Genomic DNA, 20,242 nt, shown 5'->3' with positions numbered 1-20,242 from the left:
GCAAGCACTCCACACGGTGGCTGTGTCTGCAGGGTGACCCATCATTTGCTATTTTAATCCATCTGCCCCACTGGAATTCATTACCTACAGTTAGGAGCATCAGGTTTCAACAAGTCCTATACAGGCATTCATACAGCTAAAAAGCCTGTGAAAGAGATCCAGCTGAGTCACCTCCAATTTCTTCCTAACAGAGAACTAGACACTCAGGCCAGAAAACAGGCAAAAACCTAAGTCAGAGCACACTGGAAACAGAAATAAGAAAACGAGACTCATGAAGCAAACTCCTGCTAAGAGATATCAACAAGAAACGTATATTAAGGCAAATCAGAACTCAGAAATCTGAAGTTATTTCTTATTTTGTGAGCCTGTTGCATAAAGAACTTGACATTTCTGGCAGTGACTATTTCCCAAGAAAACATATAATATCCCACACTGACATTTAGAGATAGAAGCAAACTTGTTTAGTTATTCAGCAATTTTTTTCCCCCTCCTCTAGACACAGCTGTCTAGTTCTATAGATTGTCCTGGATATTTTTTCAACTATATCTATCACGCAAACCCAAATACTTTCATTTTCTTTAATCTTTCATATATTATAGGAGGAAAAAATAATAAAAGGTCCAGAAGTTAACTGCATCATGAGGCCCACTGGCAAGTTTCACAGAAAAGTGAAAGCTGGGCATTAAAATGTTGTATTACAGATTTTCTGATACACTGAGAAGGAACATGCAGTTCTATACTCATGAATACTGCAACTGTACCAAACCTACTAAAAAATAAAAAAACCCTCACTACTATTTCTTCCCTATTATACCTTCCTGAAAGCAGATCAGAACCTGGCTGTGACAGTAAAAAGTAAGACTCTATCACATTATGTGTTAAGAAGATTAAACAGTTATTCATCACTGCACTATTCATAGCATAGAGAGAAAGCTTCTCCTTGCTACGACTTTTTTGGGTTACTTTTCTCTAATACATACTTCAAACTGTTTTTTCCAGTAATCTTTGATCAAAATCAAGGTGTGGTTAAGACAACACATGTTAGTACATACACTGAAATTTCCTTTAAAAAGTAACCAGGAAATATCTTTCCCCCCCCTCAAATATACAGCATCATTGTTAACTGCTGTGGTTTTGGCAACTTTAAGAAGATTTTTCAACTTACCCAATTGCCTTATCAAACTTTTTCTTCTCCCATTCAGCTTTGCTGTATTGGCTGAGTAGGGAAAAAAAATAATATTAAATCCAGATATTGCCATGCATTACTAAGTGACAAATATTTTCTTTCCATTTCTTTGATATTATGATATTGACTGAACATGGTATTTTAACTCAATTGAGACTGCTAATCAGATTTAACTCTGCTTCTGACTGAATGCATTTTAGTATAAAAAGACTTGAAATTGTTAACTGGCTTTACAATATTGCTGATAAACTTGTCCCATCATCACAAAGTATGTGCCTACAACAATGCTCTCAGTAGAAGTCAGTTATTTTCTATATTGATCGCAAAGATGATCCACTTCAATTAAGTCTGAGCTATTAAAAAAATTGAAAATACTACATTTCTTTTCACTAACCAAAGATAGGTTCAGTTTGTCTTTTCCAAGATATACATGACACTCATCACTGGAGGCATGATTCACCTGAGGCATCAAAAATTAACAGTGCTCCCTTGATAGAAAATTTTTATGTCCAGCCAAATTAGAAACCATTCAACAGCCAAAAAATAAGGAACAGCATTTCCTGTTTGGCACAATAATGCAGAATGTTTCAAGGACACAGAAGGCTCCCTCCCTTAAAATAAAATTAGTCGGGAACAGATTGATTTCAGACTAAATTTCTGCTGTTCAACAACATTTTTATTTAAAAGAGTTGCTGCAACCAGTCAGCCGACATCCCACTAAACAGATTTTAACATGCTCAAATGGAGCAAGTTTAGCAGAAACCACTGCCTGCATTTACCATCAGCTAAAAGCAGGCACAGAACTGACCCTAACCAGTGGGCTACAACTTAAACATTCCTGTGGGAGTTTTGCCTTGGTAAGGCAGATCAGGGTTTGCAAGCTCTAGATCCCAAATTATAGTTACGCGTGAAAGCGCTGTTCTTGGACTATACTGAAACTACAATAGGTATATATTACACTAAAAACAATCCCCTGAGCTTCATGTAAGTATTGTATTTAAAAACAGTTGCCATTAAGTATTTAAAGTGCCAATAGGTTCATACCCATCCTGAGCTGAGTGTTACCAGGTGGCATACGCGAGGACAAAGCTTAGCATACAGGAATACATCAGTCTTCACTCATTCTCTAAAATCTTAACCATCTTTGAAGGCTGTGGCATAACATCAGTTACAAAACCCCAAGCAAATGTTGAATAATAAAGGTGGCACATGTACACATGTAGGATGTGTAGAAGTTCAACAAAACAGAAATTACATTGATTATGAGCACATCAGAAACCAGCATGGCTGCTAAGCAACCATACCAGGAGGAACACCATGGGCACCACCAGCAACATCTACCTTCTACTGAATGCTCTTTCAAGAGATAGAAATTGCACATGCTCACACTCCAAGACAGTCTGGTAATCAAACATGTTAATGAAGAACACTAACATGTTCCAAGTGCTTTTTGCCACAGAATTACCATTGTAAACTGAACCACAAAATACTGAGGAGATCAAAAGCTTCACAGGATTCAGATATGCACCTGCTATATAGATATCCAACATTACTGGCAGAAAAAATGTCTCTTAAGGCAACTGATCACTATGTAACTGGCTAAGAGTTATTTCCTCCCCACTCCCCCAACAGTTACGGAATAAATCTTCTACCCACAGATCATTCACAACACAAAATTCCTGCTTCTTGAAGGTACCTGATCTCTCAACAGTTAGGACAATGGACTAGCCAGATTAGACCCATCATTAGTCAAGGCATACAGAGTATGTGACTAGAAATACAGGGGCTCTTCAGCTGTGCTAAGTCCTTGGCCTCAACTACTTTTGATTATCAAATTAGTCACAGCTGTTGTGATCATAGTGGCACTGCTTAGAGTTTTTTCCTACATGTAAAAGTCACACAAATTTTGTTCGTTAGGCCTGGTACTAAATAGGTCTAAAATACAGTGCTTTAGCTACGTCAAGCAAGCTTGTATACAGGCGTCCTCACAGGCAGCCAGTGCTGCACCATCAGCTACGTTTGAGTTAACTTTAGAGAAAGGAATGTGGATCTCTGTGTTGCGACAGAGACTTTTCAGTTTAACATGCCAAATTGCAGTATGGTTTGAACTTTATTTACATGTATGGTATCATAAAACTAAGAAAAAAGAAAAAAAATACCTTAGTTCCTTCTTAGTGACTTCCCTTCATTATGAAAAGACAAAAGAATTAAAAGAAAGGTAAATAAAAACACAAAATCACTTGAAATTAGAAGACTAAGTGAAAACATTTAACACTTTATTTCTAAGATTTGATATACAAGTTTGCTTCTTGAACTTGATCAGTTTTCTGGATCAGTACTTGAAAACAGAGATCATGTGGCAATACCCAAACATAACCCAACTAGAAGATAAAAACCCCAGCCCCCTTCCCCAAACACCAGCCAGCACACTGCACTCAAGTTATTTTTTCTTGTTGCCAGCATTACCTGTATTTAGGCTGAAGAGAATCACAGAGAACTTCCTGAGCTACCTCAGTGTCCCATTCTGCAAAATACCTGTAGATATATATGGTTAGAATAAATTGTTAAATAAACAACTTTAAAAAATCATTTTAAGTCATACCAAGCTGTCTATGCACACCCTTTTAAATAGTCACAACCTGCATTATGCAGTATGAGTAGCATTAAACCAGTTAAATTCATTGAGCTACCACTCTGACCCCAAGATGAAAGTTAGAAGCAGCCTCAAATTGCAAGTGCAATCCTGTAAGTGCTCAGTGAATGTGCATTACTGAAGTTCCCTTTCTACCCACCCTACAGAAAATCAGTTGCTTATTACCAGAACATGTTTGCTGCTTATGAGAAAGAGAAAGCTCTTTCTCATCTTGCTCATGAGCTCAAGAGAAAGCAGTTGAGGCTTCTTGACCTGGCAGATTTATTAAGCAAGATAAGAGTCATCACAGGAGACTGAGAATGAAATACATGATAGGGATTCATCTCCAATAGAAGTTCAAAGCCAGAGTCAAAAGTTCAGACCTTCAGCTGAGCTTTACTAGAGAACAACATACGGACAGTGGATGATTTATATCCTTAAGTCTGTAAAAGCAGAAAAGTATTCTTTTTCCCCCTCAATGGGAGATGTTATTTTACCAAATGGTTCTAAGTTATGTAATTACCAGCAGTAGATACAAGGGCTGGAGGAAGTAACAAACATTGACAGATTCCCAAATTACCAACCACAGATACCAACACCTGGTGTGCATCAGGCTGAAAAGTGACGTAAACTCAGTGCTTCATTTTGAATGTCAACAGAAACTGAAGTAGTAGTCCAACTACAGAAACCTGCCATCAGTGGCTGATTTTCAAGTGTCTTTCTGTCCTGGTTTCAGCTGGGACAGAGTTAATTTCATTCCCAGTAACTGGTACAGTGCTGTGTTTTGGACTTAGTATGAGAATAGCGTTGGTAAGACACTGATGCTTTGGTTGCTGCTGGGCAGCGCTCACTGAATCCAGGACTTTCAGTTCCCCGTGCTCTGCCATGGAGCAGGTGCACAATAAGCCGGGAGGGAGCACAGTCAGGGCAGCTGACCTGAACTAGCCAAAGGGATATTCCATACCATAGAACGTCATACTCAGTATATAAACTGGGGGGAGTTGGCCGGGAGGGGCTGATTGGGGACTGGCTGGGTATTAGTCAGTGGGTGGTGAGCACTTGTACTGTGCATCCCTTGGTTTTCTTGGGTACTATTCCTCTTTTCCTCTCTCATGGCAATTACTATTATAATATTTTATTTTAATTATTAAACTGTTCTTACCTCTACCCACAGGTTTCACCTTTTTCTGATTCTCCTCCCTCACTGGGGGTGTGTGTGTGCGTGTGTGTACGAATGAGCAGCTGTGTGGTACTTGTTTGCCAGCTGGGGTCAAACCACAACATTTGCTTAAGAATTCAGCATGAAATTCCCAAACAAGAAAACTGAGCAGCAACAATCCTCCCACCTACCCAATTCCAGGACATTTTGTTTAATGATATCTAGATATTGGTGAAAATATACTTTACAGTTTCTTTCTTGTGGTAAGAGTGCCAATTTAACCGTGTCACAGAGAAACTAAAAAAAAAAAAAAAAAAAAAAGTGCAGTATTTTCGAGTTGAATTAGGAATACTGAAAGAAAAGAGACCCCTTCAAGAAGAGAAACCCTCCAAAAACTGGGCTAGCAAATAATTTTTTTCTATGAAGACCCTAACATTTTTTAAGTTATTCCCACAGACTTGCTAAAAATCTGCAAGTAATGCTGCTTTTCACGACTTCAGACACACATAAACCCATCCACAGAGGAACATACTTACACCAAGTTATATAATCCCAGGAGACCCATCCCTCTAAAGTCTGTTTTAGGATCATCACCTTGGAAACCAATTTCACACCACTGCTTTGAAATCCGAGCTTTCAGTGGGGAATTGGGCTTCAAGCATTTCCACAACTAGGAAGATTACAGGTAAAAACATAATTAAGCATCCACATGTTAGTACATCTTTTTCTTCTTTTTAAACCAAGCTAAGATGTTACATCACTGCACTGCTATGCCAGCAACCCAAACAAAATCAAATTAAATTCTTGGGGGTGAGAGGGTGGGGGGAATCCCAGACCACTCTGAAGTATTGCAGATGTTTCAGCCATACAAGGCTCTTCCAACCTTATCAGCAGCTGCTGGAACATCTCACACAAGGACTTGTTTTGTTCATGCTTTGTGCATCAAACTAGCCTCTGCCTCCATAAGCAGAGACAGGAATGGACTGGAATTTGGTTGCAAATCACTGACAGAAGCAGGCAATCATCCCTCAGTCCCTGAGGCTCTGCAGCAATCTTTTCTCCAGCATCTTTTGCAAGTCTCTGGAAAGGTTATAAATCGAGAGTGCTGACTTGGCTACCACAGTGCTGAAAAGCAAATCTGAGCATGTAAAAAAAAAAAAAATCCATACAAGAATAGCATGTGCCACCTTCATATTTAACTAAGGGGTAAATCATTCATTGATCTTGCATTAAAAAAGAAAAAGGAAAAAAAAAAAAAGGACAAAGCGATTTAACAAGCCAGATGCTCAGCTGGAATAAATCCACTTAGTTGCACTGGTCCAGCAACTTTAGCGCCTAAATATCATGTTGCTAGGCACCTAGAAGCAGCCTAAATTGACACATCTGACAAATCAATACCTTTCTGTACACCTCATGTGCCATATCACAAACTCATCCTTTCCAAAGTGTGTTAAGAAATCAGGTGTTCTCTGTAAAACATGAGTTGGTGAGTCTCAAGAAATGCACTTCGACAAAACCTACCCAAGGGAAAGAGCTGTATGCCTATTTTCCAAATAAAGCCCCCATAAATTTTATTAATTTTAGCAATTCTAACTGCATTTAAAATGAAGTGCCTTAGGAAGGCTAAAATTTTAATGATTCTCTTTGTAATGACTGCATAAAGCATCGTTGTTTAAATCCTATTTGCATCTTGTTCATCCATCAATAGTAAATACAGTATTATTCATTAGTTGAAACACATTAAATTAATCTTTCTCTCATTCATAAAGTGCCCTCCTGATAAACATGAATAAATGATAGACACTAGGAACCTGAATTACCCATTGCAGGAATCACTTAGCAGAATGCCTAGAAGGAATGAAAACCAGCTGACCTATTCTTCCCCAGCCTGGGTTGAAAACCAAATGAAACCTTTGGACATATTTCTATTTGACATGAGAATTCACAAAAGCAAAATGCCTGCTGTAAAGAAGTGCTAATACGCAGGTTACACTGGAGGCAGATGGTGAACTGATACTTTCTTCAACATTACGAATTTTACAGCATAAGCTGCACTGTTTAATCTTCCCTCTTGAGAAATGCCCAGTTTCCATTCTGCTTTTATTCTCACACAGTTATGTTTTTAAAGCACTCACATGACCACACATAATTTCTGACATGACTCTCAGGAGCATCTAAGAACCAGGACCTGGCCCTCAGGCTGAGTGGCCAGGAAGGAGACCACAGCCAGCTCCTTGCTTCTTACCTGTGATCCCATCCTCAGGCCCAACTTTTGTTCTCTGGGCAGTCCAGATGCCCAGTGTATTTAGGAACGTTTTCCTGGAGCCAAAGGCGATCATTAAACCTGCAGCCAGGTACCTGGTATTTTCAGGAACCAATACTGTATCCTGGAACCTTGGAGGTCCCACCTCCAAGATACAGGCTTACTGAGTAAATCTGTGTGTCCTTTTAGTTAAAGCCCACTCCACGCCCGGAGGAGTCTATCTGCTCCATCCTACCTGGTGACTAGAGCATTCCTTCAGGGATAGCTCTGGATTTTGACTCCTTCTCAGCAAGACCCCCACCTCCCAGCAAGGAGCCAACTTTAAAGACAGCTTTCCAGACACCTACAGGAACTCTTTGATTATTTGAAGCATTTTTCAGATATAGTCATTTGCATCCATAAGTGCTTATGTATGATGCCTACTGGGATTTTTTTTAAGTACCCAAAAGCCCAAGGAACTAAGGTAAATTTCTAGAATCTCCCACTGTAACTTGTGCAAAGAACTACACTGCAAGCCAGAGTGTGGAAGACAGCGTCATCATCATGTGCTGTAAAAATCCCAGCCAAGGTCAGATGGGGACAAAAGATAAGAAGTTTTCTTTACTTCTTTTTTGAAACTGAGTTTTCAATACTTTTTTTGAAAATAATTTAGAAAACCCAAGAAGGTGTTATGTTTTTATTAAAACCTCTGAAAATTCTGCAAGATGAAATTTTACTTGTAGCTAAGCTCATTATCACTATTTTATGTTTCTTGCCATTTCTCTGAAGCATCTTGCACTAGCTATGGTAAAGAAACAGGATAAGAAGAAATACTGGGACTTGCTATTAAGACTATTTTCCACCCCCTTTATTCTTTTCTCAGTTCCTTTCCCATATAAGAGCTCTCTAGCTCTCACTCTGCTTATGACTTCAAGATCATCTTCCTGAAAAAAATAATTTTATCATCTGCTCCAGTGCAAGGCTTTCCTGAAAGCATGAGGTAAGTAAAAGCATTAAGTCACCCTTCCATCCCACACAATGAAAGCTAGAGGTTTGCCATTGGGATACATAGACAGTATCTTCAAAAAATAAACGAGATTGAAAGGGGGGGAGGGAAAAAAAAAAAAGACAAGTTTATTCCAGTTAAGAAAGAAAAATACTGTCCTCACACTGAAGAAAGGTGTACTGAAGTAGAAATAGGGCTATTTTTCCAGAGCTTACAGTACAGAGCTATTAACTGCAGTAAGAGCTTGGTATCCAGTGCCTAGATACAGTCAAGACAAGGGACACACATTCATCAACCAGGGAGTAAGCTGCTTGCTTGTCAGGTGTTACACCCAGACCAGATTAATATGCTGTATAGCCTTATCTTAAAACAGGTACACGATGGAGGAAGGTGACAATACCTCTTGATGCTTTACAGACCTTTATAAACCAGGCTGTTTGGAGCCAACATGAATAAAGGATGCCCTTAAGTGCCTACCTTCACAAGCATTTCCTCATGTTGCGGATTCTCTGAATCATATGGCTCTCTGCGCAGCTTTTCAACCTCTGCAATCAGACTTCTGTACCCCACAATCTGCAGCAGGCATGCCTGAAGAGATACTGCCAACCTCAGGGGGAAAAGCAGCAACACAATCCAACTCAATCACATGTAGCCATGAAACAGCACAACCATGTACATACCTATTTAATATACGTTACATACATTATACATATACATATATGTTACATCAATGAATTGGTACTCTAACAATTTCATTGCAATGGGAGAATCCCCAAAAGATCAATATTAAATTAAACAAGGCCTTGTGAAATGCACAATGTTATTTAGTGCCTTCCTCAGATGATAAAATTTAGATTTTTTTTAAACTTTGAACAGTGAATTTTCACATTGAAGTCTCATTATAACTACACACAGCAGCATTGAATGCCTGCGTCAAGCAAATCACCGAATCCTTTCCCCTATTCAAACGGCAGGTTCTCAAACAATGCCCCAAGACCACAGACACAAAGTTAAAAGCGGGGGAGGGGTGAGGAAACTCTGCAGAAAGCTAAAAATATTCATTTTCCTAGCATGCCACAAAAGCTAGCATAAAAAAGCCAAAACCCCAAAGTAACATAGTTGAAAGATCTGCCTCTAGGCAGCATTTTTTTCTGGTCTCCTGTTAAGAATCACTATAATGGCTCTCTTTCCATTGTAATGCAGATTTTATGTTTCCTTTTTACATTTCCTGATGCATCATTAAAAAAATCCACCAAACACACCAAAAAAAACAACTCTGAAAAAACAACACAAAACCCTCATATTTGATGTAGCTCCCAAGGCTCTAAATTACAACAGCTTACTCAGTTTTAGGTTAAGCTTTTATAATATTCAATAGAAGTCATGCAGTACACAGTTGCCACGCTCATAAGAATATTTAATTGTATATGGGAATAAATCCTTTCATTTTTAGTAATTTCTGAAATTATATGAATGCCTAATATGAATTTGTAGGGCACAGCTAAATCTATACCCTTGTTGCTCTGTGGAACACAAAGCACTGCACTGATATTAAGCTGCACAAGTTCCTCATCTGTCCTGTTTCATATACAGAAACATTTTGTTTATTCTGTAATATTGTTAGATTTTCTAAGTAGAAGGTTTTTCACTACTTATCTTTTTAGATTAATCTACAGAATCAGAGATGTCATCATTAGGCCGTTTCTCTTGTGGCAATTTCATGCTATTTAGGGTTATAATCCTTTAAGAATAACCTATGCAGTGTCTTCCCTCCCTTTGGTTGTTGGTTCCCCCCCCACGCATCACTCCTCTACCCTACAGTTTTACAGAAAGGCTGCATTTCAAAGAAGGCTGAAAAGCCTGTCAAGACTGTCAATTACTGTAGCGCATCACTAAACCACAGCTTGTAATGTTTTTAACTACTCCATGACCTCAGAGTAGTTTAGAGCACAACACCACAGGCAGTAGCAAAACAGATCAGATTTATATTTAAAAAGTAAGTATAACTAAGTTCCAAGTTGCACAACACATACAAAGCAGGCCACATTTGCACTTTATCTAGAGCCAGTGAAATGGTCCATGCAATGTTATTCATGGGTGGTGGCTGTGGAATTAGCTTCCCCACTCTCCTATCCTAAAATTAAGCTTTTACTCTCCTTCCTGCCAGAGGATGGGCGTGAGCTGCTGATGCCCCACACCTCCTCATTGACATCCCTGTGCTGGTAGCAGCAGTTCTCAAAGCACAGGAGCAACCTGCTTGGACTTGCACAGCCATCACACTCTGCTCCAGGTGCTCCACCAGATGGAGAAGAGTCCAAAACTGGGAGTATTTCACAGACTGCTTCCATAGTTAGTGCACGTGTCACCACCTGGTTACTCAGCCTACTTGTTCCCACCACTAAATATACACATTTATCTCAGAGGCATTGATAAAGGGAAATAACTGCGGGCTGCCTCCTCTTCAGGTCACAGCAATCCCCAGCCTTTAGGAACAGCTCAGTGCAAACACCCCTGGGATGCTAGTTCAGCGCTGCAAAGATGCTACATTAACAAAAATGACTGCATACAGATTTGCAGAAACACATACAGCATGACATATGTCCCCTTGTCCTTACCCCAGGAGATTTCAGTTCTCTACTATGCAAGGGAAGGCCAGAGCTTCAGAACAAGACAGTGTGGATGCAGGGTTTTTTATGTTCAAGAGTAGGAAAGCCAATGAATTTCCCTTAATCCTGGCTAAAGAAATAGCTGACCGGCTGAAACTTCTCCAAAAAACTTTAGTAAAAAATAAATGGCTTTTACATGTAAAAATTCAGTGCAGATGCTTAAAGTTTAACAGAACTGTAATAAATTTAATATAAGGAGCAATTTAGTGACAGGGTGTGCTTCTCTGTATGCTGCACTACTTTTCACATCCCAGGCCCCCATTCCTCACTGTTTTGAGAAAATATTTCACCAGACTGCATGGAGTGTATGAGGGGGAATGGGGATGAAAGCTTCAGTCCTGCAAAATGTTGAATGCAAGGGTTCTAGCCCCAGAGCAATTAGGCATTTGTTCTGAGCTAAGCACATGAACACCACTAGCATTAAACAAAAAAAATAGTTCAGTCGTGGGTTTTTTTGTTGTTGTTTTCTAATATTAGGACCAGATCACTCAAAACATAACTTCAGGTTTAAGGGACTGATTCAAGCAAGCATAAATCATTTGCACCCTTGCACTGTCTCTTCTGGAAGACAGCATTTCTTCAGACACCAAAGGCAATGCCATGAGAAGAATCAGGTGGTGATCTCCATACAAAATACCATTTTAATGAATTCCTTGTTTTTCCTTGAATTATTCCACCCAGTTACCCAGGGGTCCAACACTGAGAAGTGAGTACTTGAATCAGCCTGATTGCTAATGCTGCAGTTACTGATATCCACAGGCCAGGCTCTGAACTGTGCACGTTTACATCCTACAGTTTTTCCTTGTATGTCATCTTTGCTAATTTTGCCATCACTGATTTTTTTTTCTGAATTTCAGCTATCTGCATCCTGTGCAATACAAGAGTACCAGAACTGCGATACCCTCCTCAGGTGGCCAGCCTTGCAGCAGGGCCTTGCACCTACTTGAAGCAGTTGCTTTTTCATTGCCCTCCCTTTGAAAGTTGTGTGGGCAAGGTCCTGTGAGGAGACACCCCTGGAAAAGCTCTGCGCCCACTCCCAGGAAAACCTCACAGGGCTTCTCATCTATGAAAATGAGGTGCTCTCTTTGTTTTGTTTCTCTTACTTTCTTCCCTTCTTTAATGGTTGGGCTGCTATTTTTTCAATCCAGGCAGACAGTGGTGATGTCCACAACAGTTGTCTCTCAAGTCAGAGAGACACTCAGGGTACTCTGTTTCCTTTATGATCAGTAAAACCTCATTTTAGGAATACCGAGTTAACTGTCTTTTTCACTGGGGGACAGTGCTGGGGGGTCATTTCTGTAATGAAACAACAAAAAAGTATTATATTTTTCCAACTGAGATTTTGGGTTTTGTTGTTGCCTTAGGACCACCTTAACTGTTGACGCTGCTGACCACTTAAAGAAAAGCAGCTATCAATTTATACATAATCCAGCATAGGCATCCATATCTATGTATTTCAAGTTTGGGAAGAGAGTGAACTTCAGACTGATCAGCTGAATAATACAACCCTCAACATTTCTCACACAGATTCCTGACCTAGAAAGTTTTGTGCCTTAAACTAGGGGCTGAGAGGTAAGGCCACCACAAAAGTGGTATCACTTACTTTTGAAATATATGCTTGTAATTACAATGGTTTGTGTCAGTTTCTTCTTACCACTAACATCTTGTGCCATTAAAAAAATACCAGCTGTATTGTATTATTAAAACTTGTGTTTGGATAATTAAAGGCGGTTTTCAAACATAAAACAGTATACAGTTTATATCAGTTACAACCAGATGACTTCTTCCCTACTCAAAAAGCCACATACAGCCTTGCTAAGAAGCCACCGTTGCCGCTGCCAGGACCCACCTGCCTTGGAGGTATGGGGGCCCTGGGGAAGTGGCCCCCATAAAAATCAATGCATCAACAATATACTATGAATGATTCAGGAAACAGCAAAATAAAAGAGACTCAGGACTTGCCTATTACAGTCACCATACAAGAGCATTCATTTTTCCGTCGGCTTTTCGACAGCAAAGCTTAAGTTGGAGTTTTATGCTGAAAGACAGAGTTCATCTTCAAATTTTGTGCCACAGTAAGTATAGAGCATCAGTACTCCATGGACCTAGGCACTAAGAAAATTAATAACTCCCGTTTGTTATGTAAGGAGACCATGAACTTACTGTGGATTTATATCTGGATTAATCCTTTTCAGTTCCATGATGTCATCTATCGTTTTCTCAATAGCATCAGGGTGAACACTTACTGAAGTTTGCAGCCGCTAAAAAGAGGTTTTAAACACATATTAATTCTTATGGAAGCTATTAACCAATGCAAGTTAAACAACAGTAAATTTGATACCCCAAAGCTTCTAAGATTAAGAGCCCAGAAGACCCAACTCTCTCTATATATCCCCCCCCTTTCCAGTCTATTCAACCCTACTGACTAGTTTCAGAGTACTAGCCCCATAAGAACTTCAATTGCTTTACCATGCCCTTGTAGTCTGTCTATCACAGTTCTGTAGCAGCTACCAGTAAAGATGATCTGCACTAAGGTGTTTGATCATGAAGCAGCTTCAGACCATTCACCCAGTTACCCTGGAATTGATAGCCTTCATTTGATGTTTCCTCTCGCAGCACAATATCTTTCCTTTCTCTTATATATCATTGCACTTTGTAGATGTGCCCCGGAAGTTCAGTATTCAAAAATCGACATGTCTTCCAAAAATTAAGAGTTTGAACTTTCTGGTGCTTAATCTCAGAACTACACAATTGCTTAAAGGCAAGCTTTTAAGTAACATTCTGCCTTTCTGTTTGTGCTCAAGTACATTTGGAAGCACTATACTGAGCTAGAGGACATTGTTTTTGCTAATGCCAGGGTAAGCTTTTCAACACACTGATTCTCATGCCAAAGAGAAATGGATGACTAAATGATGCTATTTAACATATACACAAATGCTTTGTGAGAAGAATTTAGGTTAGCAGAACCAGTGCCACAGTGAAAGGATGAAACTACAGAGGCTCTTCTCCATTAATATATTTAAAAGGAAAGTAGAGAACAAAGTTGTCTTGGCTATCTAGGTACTGTTGCCTTCAGCCTCTTTTATCCCTGCTTTCCAGACAAAAAAACCCACTGATGTGTAAAATGGGTAAAGTGACTGACTGCAGATTACAGAAAATTTAAGACAGGATGAGGAATCAAGCCAAGAAACCCCTAATTACAACACATCACCCTCATCTCCACCGTGTCCTGTTGCCCCCTTGACTTTATCAGTGCCATGGCATGCCTGTCCCTGGAGCACAGGACACTCTCTGACGTTGCTAGATCACCTGCTATTGTGAAAACAACTCTCTTCAGTAGAAGATAATTTTAATGTAAAATCATATCAAATCTTGAAGTGATTTTGGGGGGTGAGAAAATAGAAAACTGAACAAACCAACTGCACAGTACAACAGAAAAGGTAAATGATTAAATCTTTCACTCACCTTACTTTTTGAACCTTTCAGTGATGCCTCTGAAAGAGAACAGTGTTTGAAAGCACTGTATCAGACAAGCTAAATTTATATTGGATTCATTGAACAATTTATTTATAAGAATGAAGTCATACTATTTTTAGCACATGCAGAAAGGTACAAAGGCATGCAGAACTAACTATTTTGCGGTTACCTATTTTCATAGTTCGGGCAGCTCCAGGTTTGGTATTGTAACAGATCCTTTGCAATTCACATTGACCTGTTAGTTTCCTGACCACAAATTTCAGGCAGCGCCACAAGCATTTGCAGTAGAAGTACAGGCATACCTGGAGAAACATCCTGGCAAAAGAAGAAGCCTGAAAATAAGCATCTTGAGCAGAGTTCACTTCAACCAGGTCAGTACCCAAATAGAAGGCACTTCCTCACCCAAAATTCCCATTGCCTAAGGGCACCTTTAAAGCAAAGCAGCATTCACACTGCAAAGGTTTACTCTGGTAAGTGTTAAATCATGCTTTTTAGTCTTAGCAAACAAAAAAAAACCACACACAAAGCACCAGAACTGAAAGCACAGAGTAAGTCAACTCCCGAGTTCTTAAAAGATTATTTCAAAAAAAAATTTGTTCCCTTGAAATGAAAGGCTATATAGTTTCCACTAATGCTTCAGGGAAACAGGACCACATGAAAAGGGAGCATAGTCCACCCTGTTATCTTGGCTGCTGAGGATCCAGGGAGCCACTACACCAGGGGTCCTCAAACTTTTTGAACAGGGGGCGGGCGCGCGGATGAAGTGGCAGGCAGTCATCTGCGGCTGCTTGGTTTCCCCCCCCCCCAACCCCGGGGGGTGGCGGGGGGGAGGGGTGGGGTGGCAGGGGGGTTCTGTAAATACTGGGGGCCGGATTGAGGACCCTGGGGGGCCGTATCCAGCCCGCAGGCCATAGTTTGAGGACCCCTGCACTACACCCTGGCTTAGCTTGGCCTCTGCATCCAGCTGCTGCAAGCAGAGTGGCTGGTTATCCCAACAAACATGAATCAACAATCATGCCAGGTCCCCCGAGTGAAGAGTGACAACTAAGGAAACCAGAGCTTCCCCTCTTTCAAGAAGGAAGGTGTTTGAGAACTGTCCTGAGGACTGCCAGTTCTCCCAAGATCAGCTGTTATACAGCACTGATGCTGCGCAATTTCTCAAAGTACCGAGCTGACAGTAAGCCAAGCCAGCCCTTATTTAGATACTATATCTAGTTCTGAGCCCCAGCAATACAAGACAGACTTTGACAAACTGGATGGATTTCAGTGGAAGGTCCCCAAGACTGTGGAGCACAGACCCTGTGAGGACAGGCTGGGAAAGCTGGGCTGTTCAGCCTAGAGCAGAGATAACTTCACGGGGACCTAACGGCAGCCCCCAGTGCCTGTGTTAAGACTGTGCAGGACACTGAGCCGGGCTCTTCACAGTGGTGCAGGGCAGGAAGACAAGGGGCAACAGTCATAAACTGAAACATAAGAAGTTCAGCCTAGACATAAGGTGAAACTTCCCCCCCGCCCAGGAGGACAGTCAGGTAGTGACACAGGTTGCCCAGACAGGCGGTTCAGTTTCCTTCCTCAGAGTTTTTTAAGCCCTGACAGAAAGAAGCCCTGAACAGCCCAGTCTGACCTCAGAGTTGACCTGCTGTGAGCAGAAGTTTGGATCAGAGACCTGCTGAGATCCCTCCCAGTCTGAACTATCCCGTGGTCCTATGAAAGCCTGAAAAAGGCTACATACATTAGAAATGCTCTATTTTAAAGTCTGTTAGCATTGCAGCTGCTACCAAAGCCCACATACTGCTACCACAATTACATAACACACCCCAAAAACAGATTTCACGGGCTATAATTTATTTGGACACAATTTAGCTTTCTTGTTTTTACAGCTATAAAGGCACAAATCCTGCCATGTTACTCAATTGCCAACCTCCACAGTGTGCACCAGGCCTTCAGGTGGGGAAGAGGATCCGCCAAGGGTCCTTGGATTCAGAAGCACATCTCAGAAAAGGCAAATTGCAAAGACCTGAGAATGGGAACATTGCCACCTGGATATGTTCCTAGGCAACTGGCTTTAGGTGGCCATGCTAGAGCAGGGGGAGGGGACTAGATGACCTCCAGAGCTCCCTTTCAACTTCAGCCTCTCTAGGATTATATTATGGGAGAACATCAACACAGCTTCGATATGTTAGCTTGCCATCAAATGGTCAAAAATAATTTGGTCCATTATGTTCTAAGCCTCTGTGTATGCATATATCATTAGCTCGTTACTTCCTCCACGTGCTGTTGTTGCTTTCAAAAAGCAAGTCATTTGTTAGGAGGCTCTGTATTATCTTTTTCAATGGAGTGCAGTGGTTGTTCTGAAATACTGAATTCCAGATACTCAATTCAGTTACAGCTTTAATAAAGCTTGAAGAGCTCCTTCACTTCCTAAAAACATTCTGAAGGGCATGGTGTAGAAGGACATTCAAGGAAGGGAAGATAAGTTAACTCATGTTAATATGTCCACACGGGAGTTTAATCTGCTTTATGTTCACTTTAGTCTAATCGCCTTTGAAGGGAGATTAAGCTAAAGGGAACTAAAGCCATTTTATGTTTAAGTGGAGAGCATCCACACAACTATTTAACGTGCTTTAAAAGCATCCACTTTATCTTCACACTTTCAGTTAATTCACTTAACACTCCAAAACGCCTGCATGCAGGCAACCCCCCCTGTCTTTATGCAACAGGAAGCCTCTATTTTAGACAAAGTGAAACCTAAAGAATGAGGAATCACTCCCACGCTGGAACCAAGTTTTAGACAAGCAAAAGTTTCAGCTACTGACACTAAAATATTTGGGCATTATTGTCATCATCTGTCTGTCCTGTGTTCCCACCCCCATCCCAAGGTGGGCCAGAACACACTACTGTGAGGAGTTCTTATGTGCTTCAAAGCAGGTTATCATCTTCAGTACTAAGAACAAGACCAGTTACCAAGAGGCAAGTCCGTCCTCAACCAAGCTGCTATTCTTTTAAGTTCTTAACAGTCAGAAGTGTAAGTCAGTCTCATATAAAGTCAACTAATGCCTGCAACTGCAACCTTTAGTAGCAGCTTGAAAAACCCACAGGCTAACATCAGGCATCTTGGCTTTCCAGTAAACATTTGATATCAGCCTTCACAGATTTTACTAGTCCATCATCCCTGACGAATCCAAACACAGCCTATTCCTCAGCCTCCTCAGAACATCCCAACTCTGTAGTCAGGCTGAAGGCCCAGAGAAATTAATACAAGAGGTTAATGACGAACAGGCAGGTAGAGTGCAGTAAAACAAAATTCCGGGTTTTCACCATACATTTATAGTAGAAATGTATGGTGCTTTCTTTTGGCTTCCTTTGTTTTCCAAAGGTTAGGTCTCTATTAGAGCAACTCACTACCCAAAGAGCTCATTTATATGAAAGAAGGGAGGAAATACTCAACTTCGTGTTAACAGCCTATGTAAGAAGATTTTCTTCTTATGAGCAAGATAGCTCCCATAAAACCCACAAGCCCTTTGAGAAAGTTCATGCCTACACTAAATTGCCTCCAGGGCTGAAGCATCACAACCCATTTCATTACTTAAAGCCTTGTTCTTACTGCATTGTGTGATGTGGGTAAACTTGCAGAGTGGGGCGAAGAGGTTGGGTACCTTTGAATTATATGTTGCCTTTAGGCTCAATGGCACATTTGCAAATGAAAGGAAAAACTCAAAATGGAATAGAGCTGTGACCACATGGTTGCAACCACCTTCCCCACTGGAGTTTTGCTTTGGCTGCGGTTTCACAAAGATTAATAAAAATGCATCTACTAATAACGCATCACTACAGCACACAAACACTACATCTGTGATACACTAAAATATACTTAGCAGCTATTACTAATAAAGCAAACGAACACTAGTTTTGACTAAGTAACTGATAGAAGAAAATTAGCCTTTGTGGATACCTTCAGTTTTCTACTACTCATCCATCTCAAGCTTACAGTTGAAATCTTCCATTAGTAACATGAATGACAAAAGGTAACACAAGTTTGGTTTTCAAAGGGTTGTTCTTTATAAAAAGGAATACTTGCTTGCAGAAGTCCTGTAATAAAAGCATACTAGTGATTATGTAAGTCAAGTTCTGTGTTAGCCACTACACACTTCAGTTCATGTAAGCAAAGTGGAGACAGTGGCACCTATAAAATAAAACATAGCTTATTGTCAACAAGAGCCCACATGAAGCATAGCTTGAGCCACGTGTCTGACCACAACACTGTGGCATTCACTTCTGGTTTGGTTTAGAAGACAGTTCCAAACCTTCTCTCTGCTCAACCTCTTCTATGGTTTTGGGTTGTTTTTTTTCTGCTGGCCTTCACAGGTTTTCTCAGTACAGAAAATAGTGTGCTTCACCAGCAGTTTGTGTAATCACCTACAGCGATACTTAAGATCCCAAGGTGACCTTTAAGAACAGAAGTATTACAGAAATGAAGGTGTCCCTCAGAGACTTGCACTTTACTCCTCCCCATCCTGATACAAGCTCCTTTTCCTCCTGTATTACATGCTGCTGTACAGACCTATAGATTTCTGTCTATACAGGCAAAGTGCATTACAAGAATTCATACAAACACCTATTCAGGTAAACCAAAGAAAGAACCTGTATAATAAGATGCTCAGAATAGGTGTACCCCTATGAGTAAAAAAAAAAAAAAAAAAAAAAAAAAAAAATCTATCAAAGGGGGCAGGAGGCCTGCATGGATGAACAAGGAGCTTCTGGTAAAACTCAAACAGAGTGAAGTTTACGGGATGTGGAAAAAAGGACAGGCCACTTGGGAGGAACATAGGGATGTTGTCAGAGCACACAGGAAGGCAACAAGGAAGGCTACGGTCCATTTGGAATTAAATCTGGTGGGGGAGGTCAAGGACAACAAGAGCAGCATCTTCAAGTACATCATCAGGAAAAGGATGACTAGGGAAAATGTGGGCCTATTGCTGAATGAGGGGGGTGCCCTGGTGACAAAGGACACAGAGAAGGCAGAGCTACTGCATGTCTTCTTTGCTTCAGTCTTCACTGAATGTAGTTGTGTAGTAGAATGTAGCCAGCCCCAGGGGTCAGTGCTGGGTCCAGCCCTGTTCAACTTACTCATCAGTGACCTGGATGAAGGGACAGAGTGTGCCCCCAGCAAGGTTGCTGATGATGCAGAACTGGGAGGAGTGGCTGATGCACCAGAAGGCTGCGCTGCCATTCAGTGAGACCTGGACAGGCTGGAGAGCTGGGCAGAGAGGGACCTCATGGAGTTCAACAAAGGCAAGTGTAGGGTCCTGCACCTCAGGAGGAACAACCCCATGCAACAGGGCAGGTGAGGGGATGACCTGCTGGAGGGCAGCTCTGCAGAGAAGGACCTGGGAGTTCTGGTGGGCAGCAAGTTGCCCATGAGCCAACAGTGTGCCCTTGTGGCCGAGGTGGCCAATGGGACCCTGGGGTGCATCAGGAGAAGAGTGGCCAGCAGGTGGAGGGAGGTGATCCTCCCCTCTGCTCTGCCCTGGTGAGGCCCCATCTGGAGTGCTGTGCCCAGTGCTGGGCTCCCCAGTTCAAGAGAGACTGGGAACTACTGGAGAGGGCCCAGCGGAGGGCTGCAAAGCTGATGAGGGGACGGGAGCATCTCCCTTATGGGGAAAGGCTGAGAGAGCTGGGCCTGGTTAGCCTGGGGAAGAGAAGGCTGAGAGGGATCTTATCCATGTCTACAAATATCTTAAGAGCAAGTGTCAAGAGAATGGGTCCAGGCTCTTCTCAGTACTGCCCAGCAACAGGTCAAGGGGCAACAGGCACAAACTGCAACACAGGCAGTTCCACCTGAATATGAGGAAGAGCTGCTTCACCTTGAAGGTT

At 41.3% G+C, this 20,242-nt stretch overlaps 1 protein-coding gene across 9 annotated transcripts in view; it reads right to left on the bottom strand.

Moving 5' to 3' along the window:
- Nucleotides 1–20,242, bottom strand: part of ELMOD1 (ELMO domain containing 1) — a 72,784-nt gene that overhangs the window by 15,516 nt on the left and 37,026 nt on the right. For 6 of the 9 annotated variants that reach the window (XM_080377095.1, XM_080377093.1, XM_080377097.1 and 3 more), the window contains 8 exons: nucleotides 14,538–14,683; nucleotides 14,357–14,385; nucleotides 13,055–13,152; nucleotides 8,703–8,832; nucleotides 5,514–5,647; nucleotides 3,653–3,721; nucleotides 3,346–3,369; nucleotides 1,166–1,216 (listed from right to left, as the gene is read on the bottom strand). In XM_080377095.1, coding sequence (XP_080233221.1) covers nucleotides 1,166–1,216; nucleotides 3,346–3,369; nucleotides 3,653–3,721; nucleotides 5,514–5,647; nucleotides 8,703–8,832; nucleotides 13,055–13,152; nucleotides 14,357–14,385; nucleotides 14,538–14,683 — 681 coding nt within the window. Of the gene's footprint in view, nucleotides 1–1,165; nucleotides 1,217–3,345; nucleotides 3,370–3,652; nucleotides 3,722–5,513; nucleotides 5,648–8,702; nucleotides 8,833–13,054; nucleotides 13,153–14,356; nucleotides 14,386–14,537; nucleotides 14,684–18,320; nucleotides 18,458–20,242 lie in introns of all 9 variants that reach the window. The other 3 variants (XM_080377099.1, XM_080377100.1, XM_080377101.1) reach the window with 2 other exon arrangements.

This window comes from Falco punctatus, assembly GCF_963210335.1.
Source record: "Falco punctatus genome assembly, chromosome: 2".
Taxonomy (NCBI): Eukaryota; Metazoa; Chordata; class Aves; order Falconiformes; family Falconidae; genus Falco; species Falco punctatus.
The sequence above is the reverse complement of the archived record's forward strand: the minus strand, read 5'-3'. Positions and strand labels throughout refer to the sequence as shown.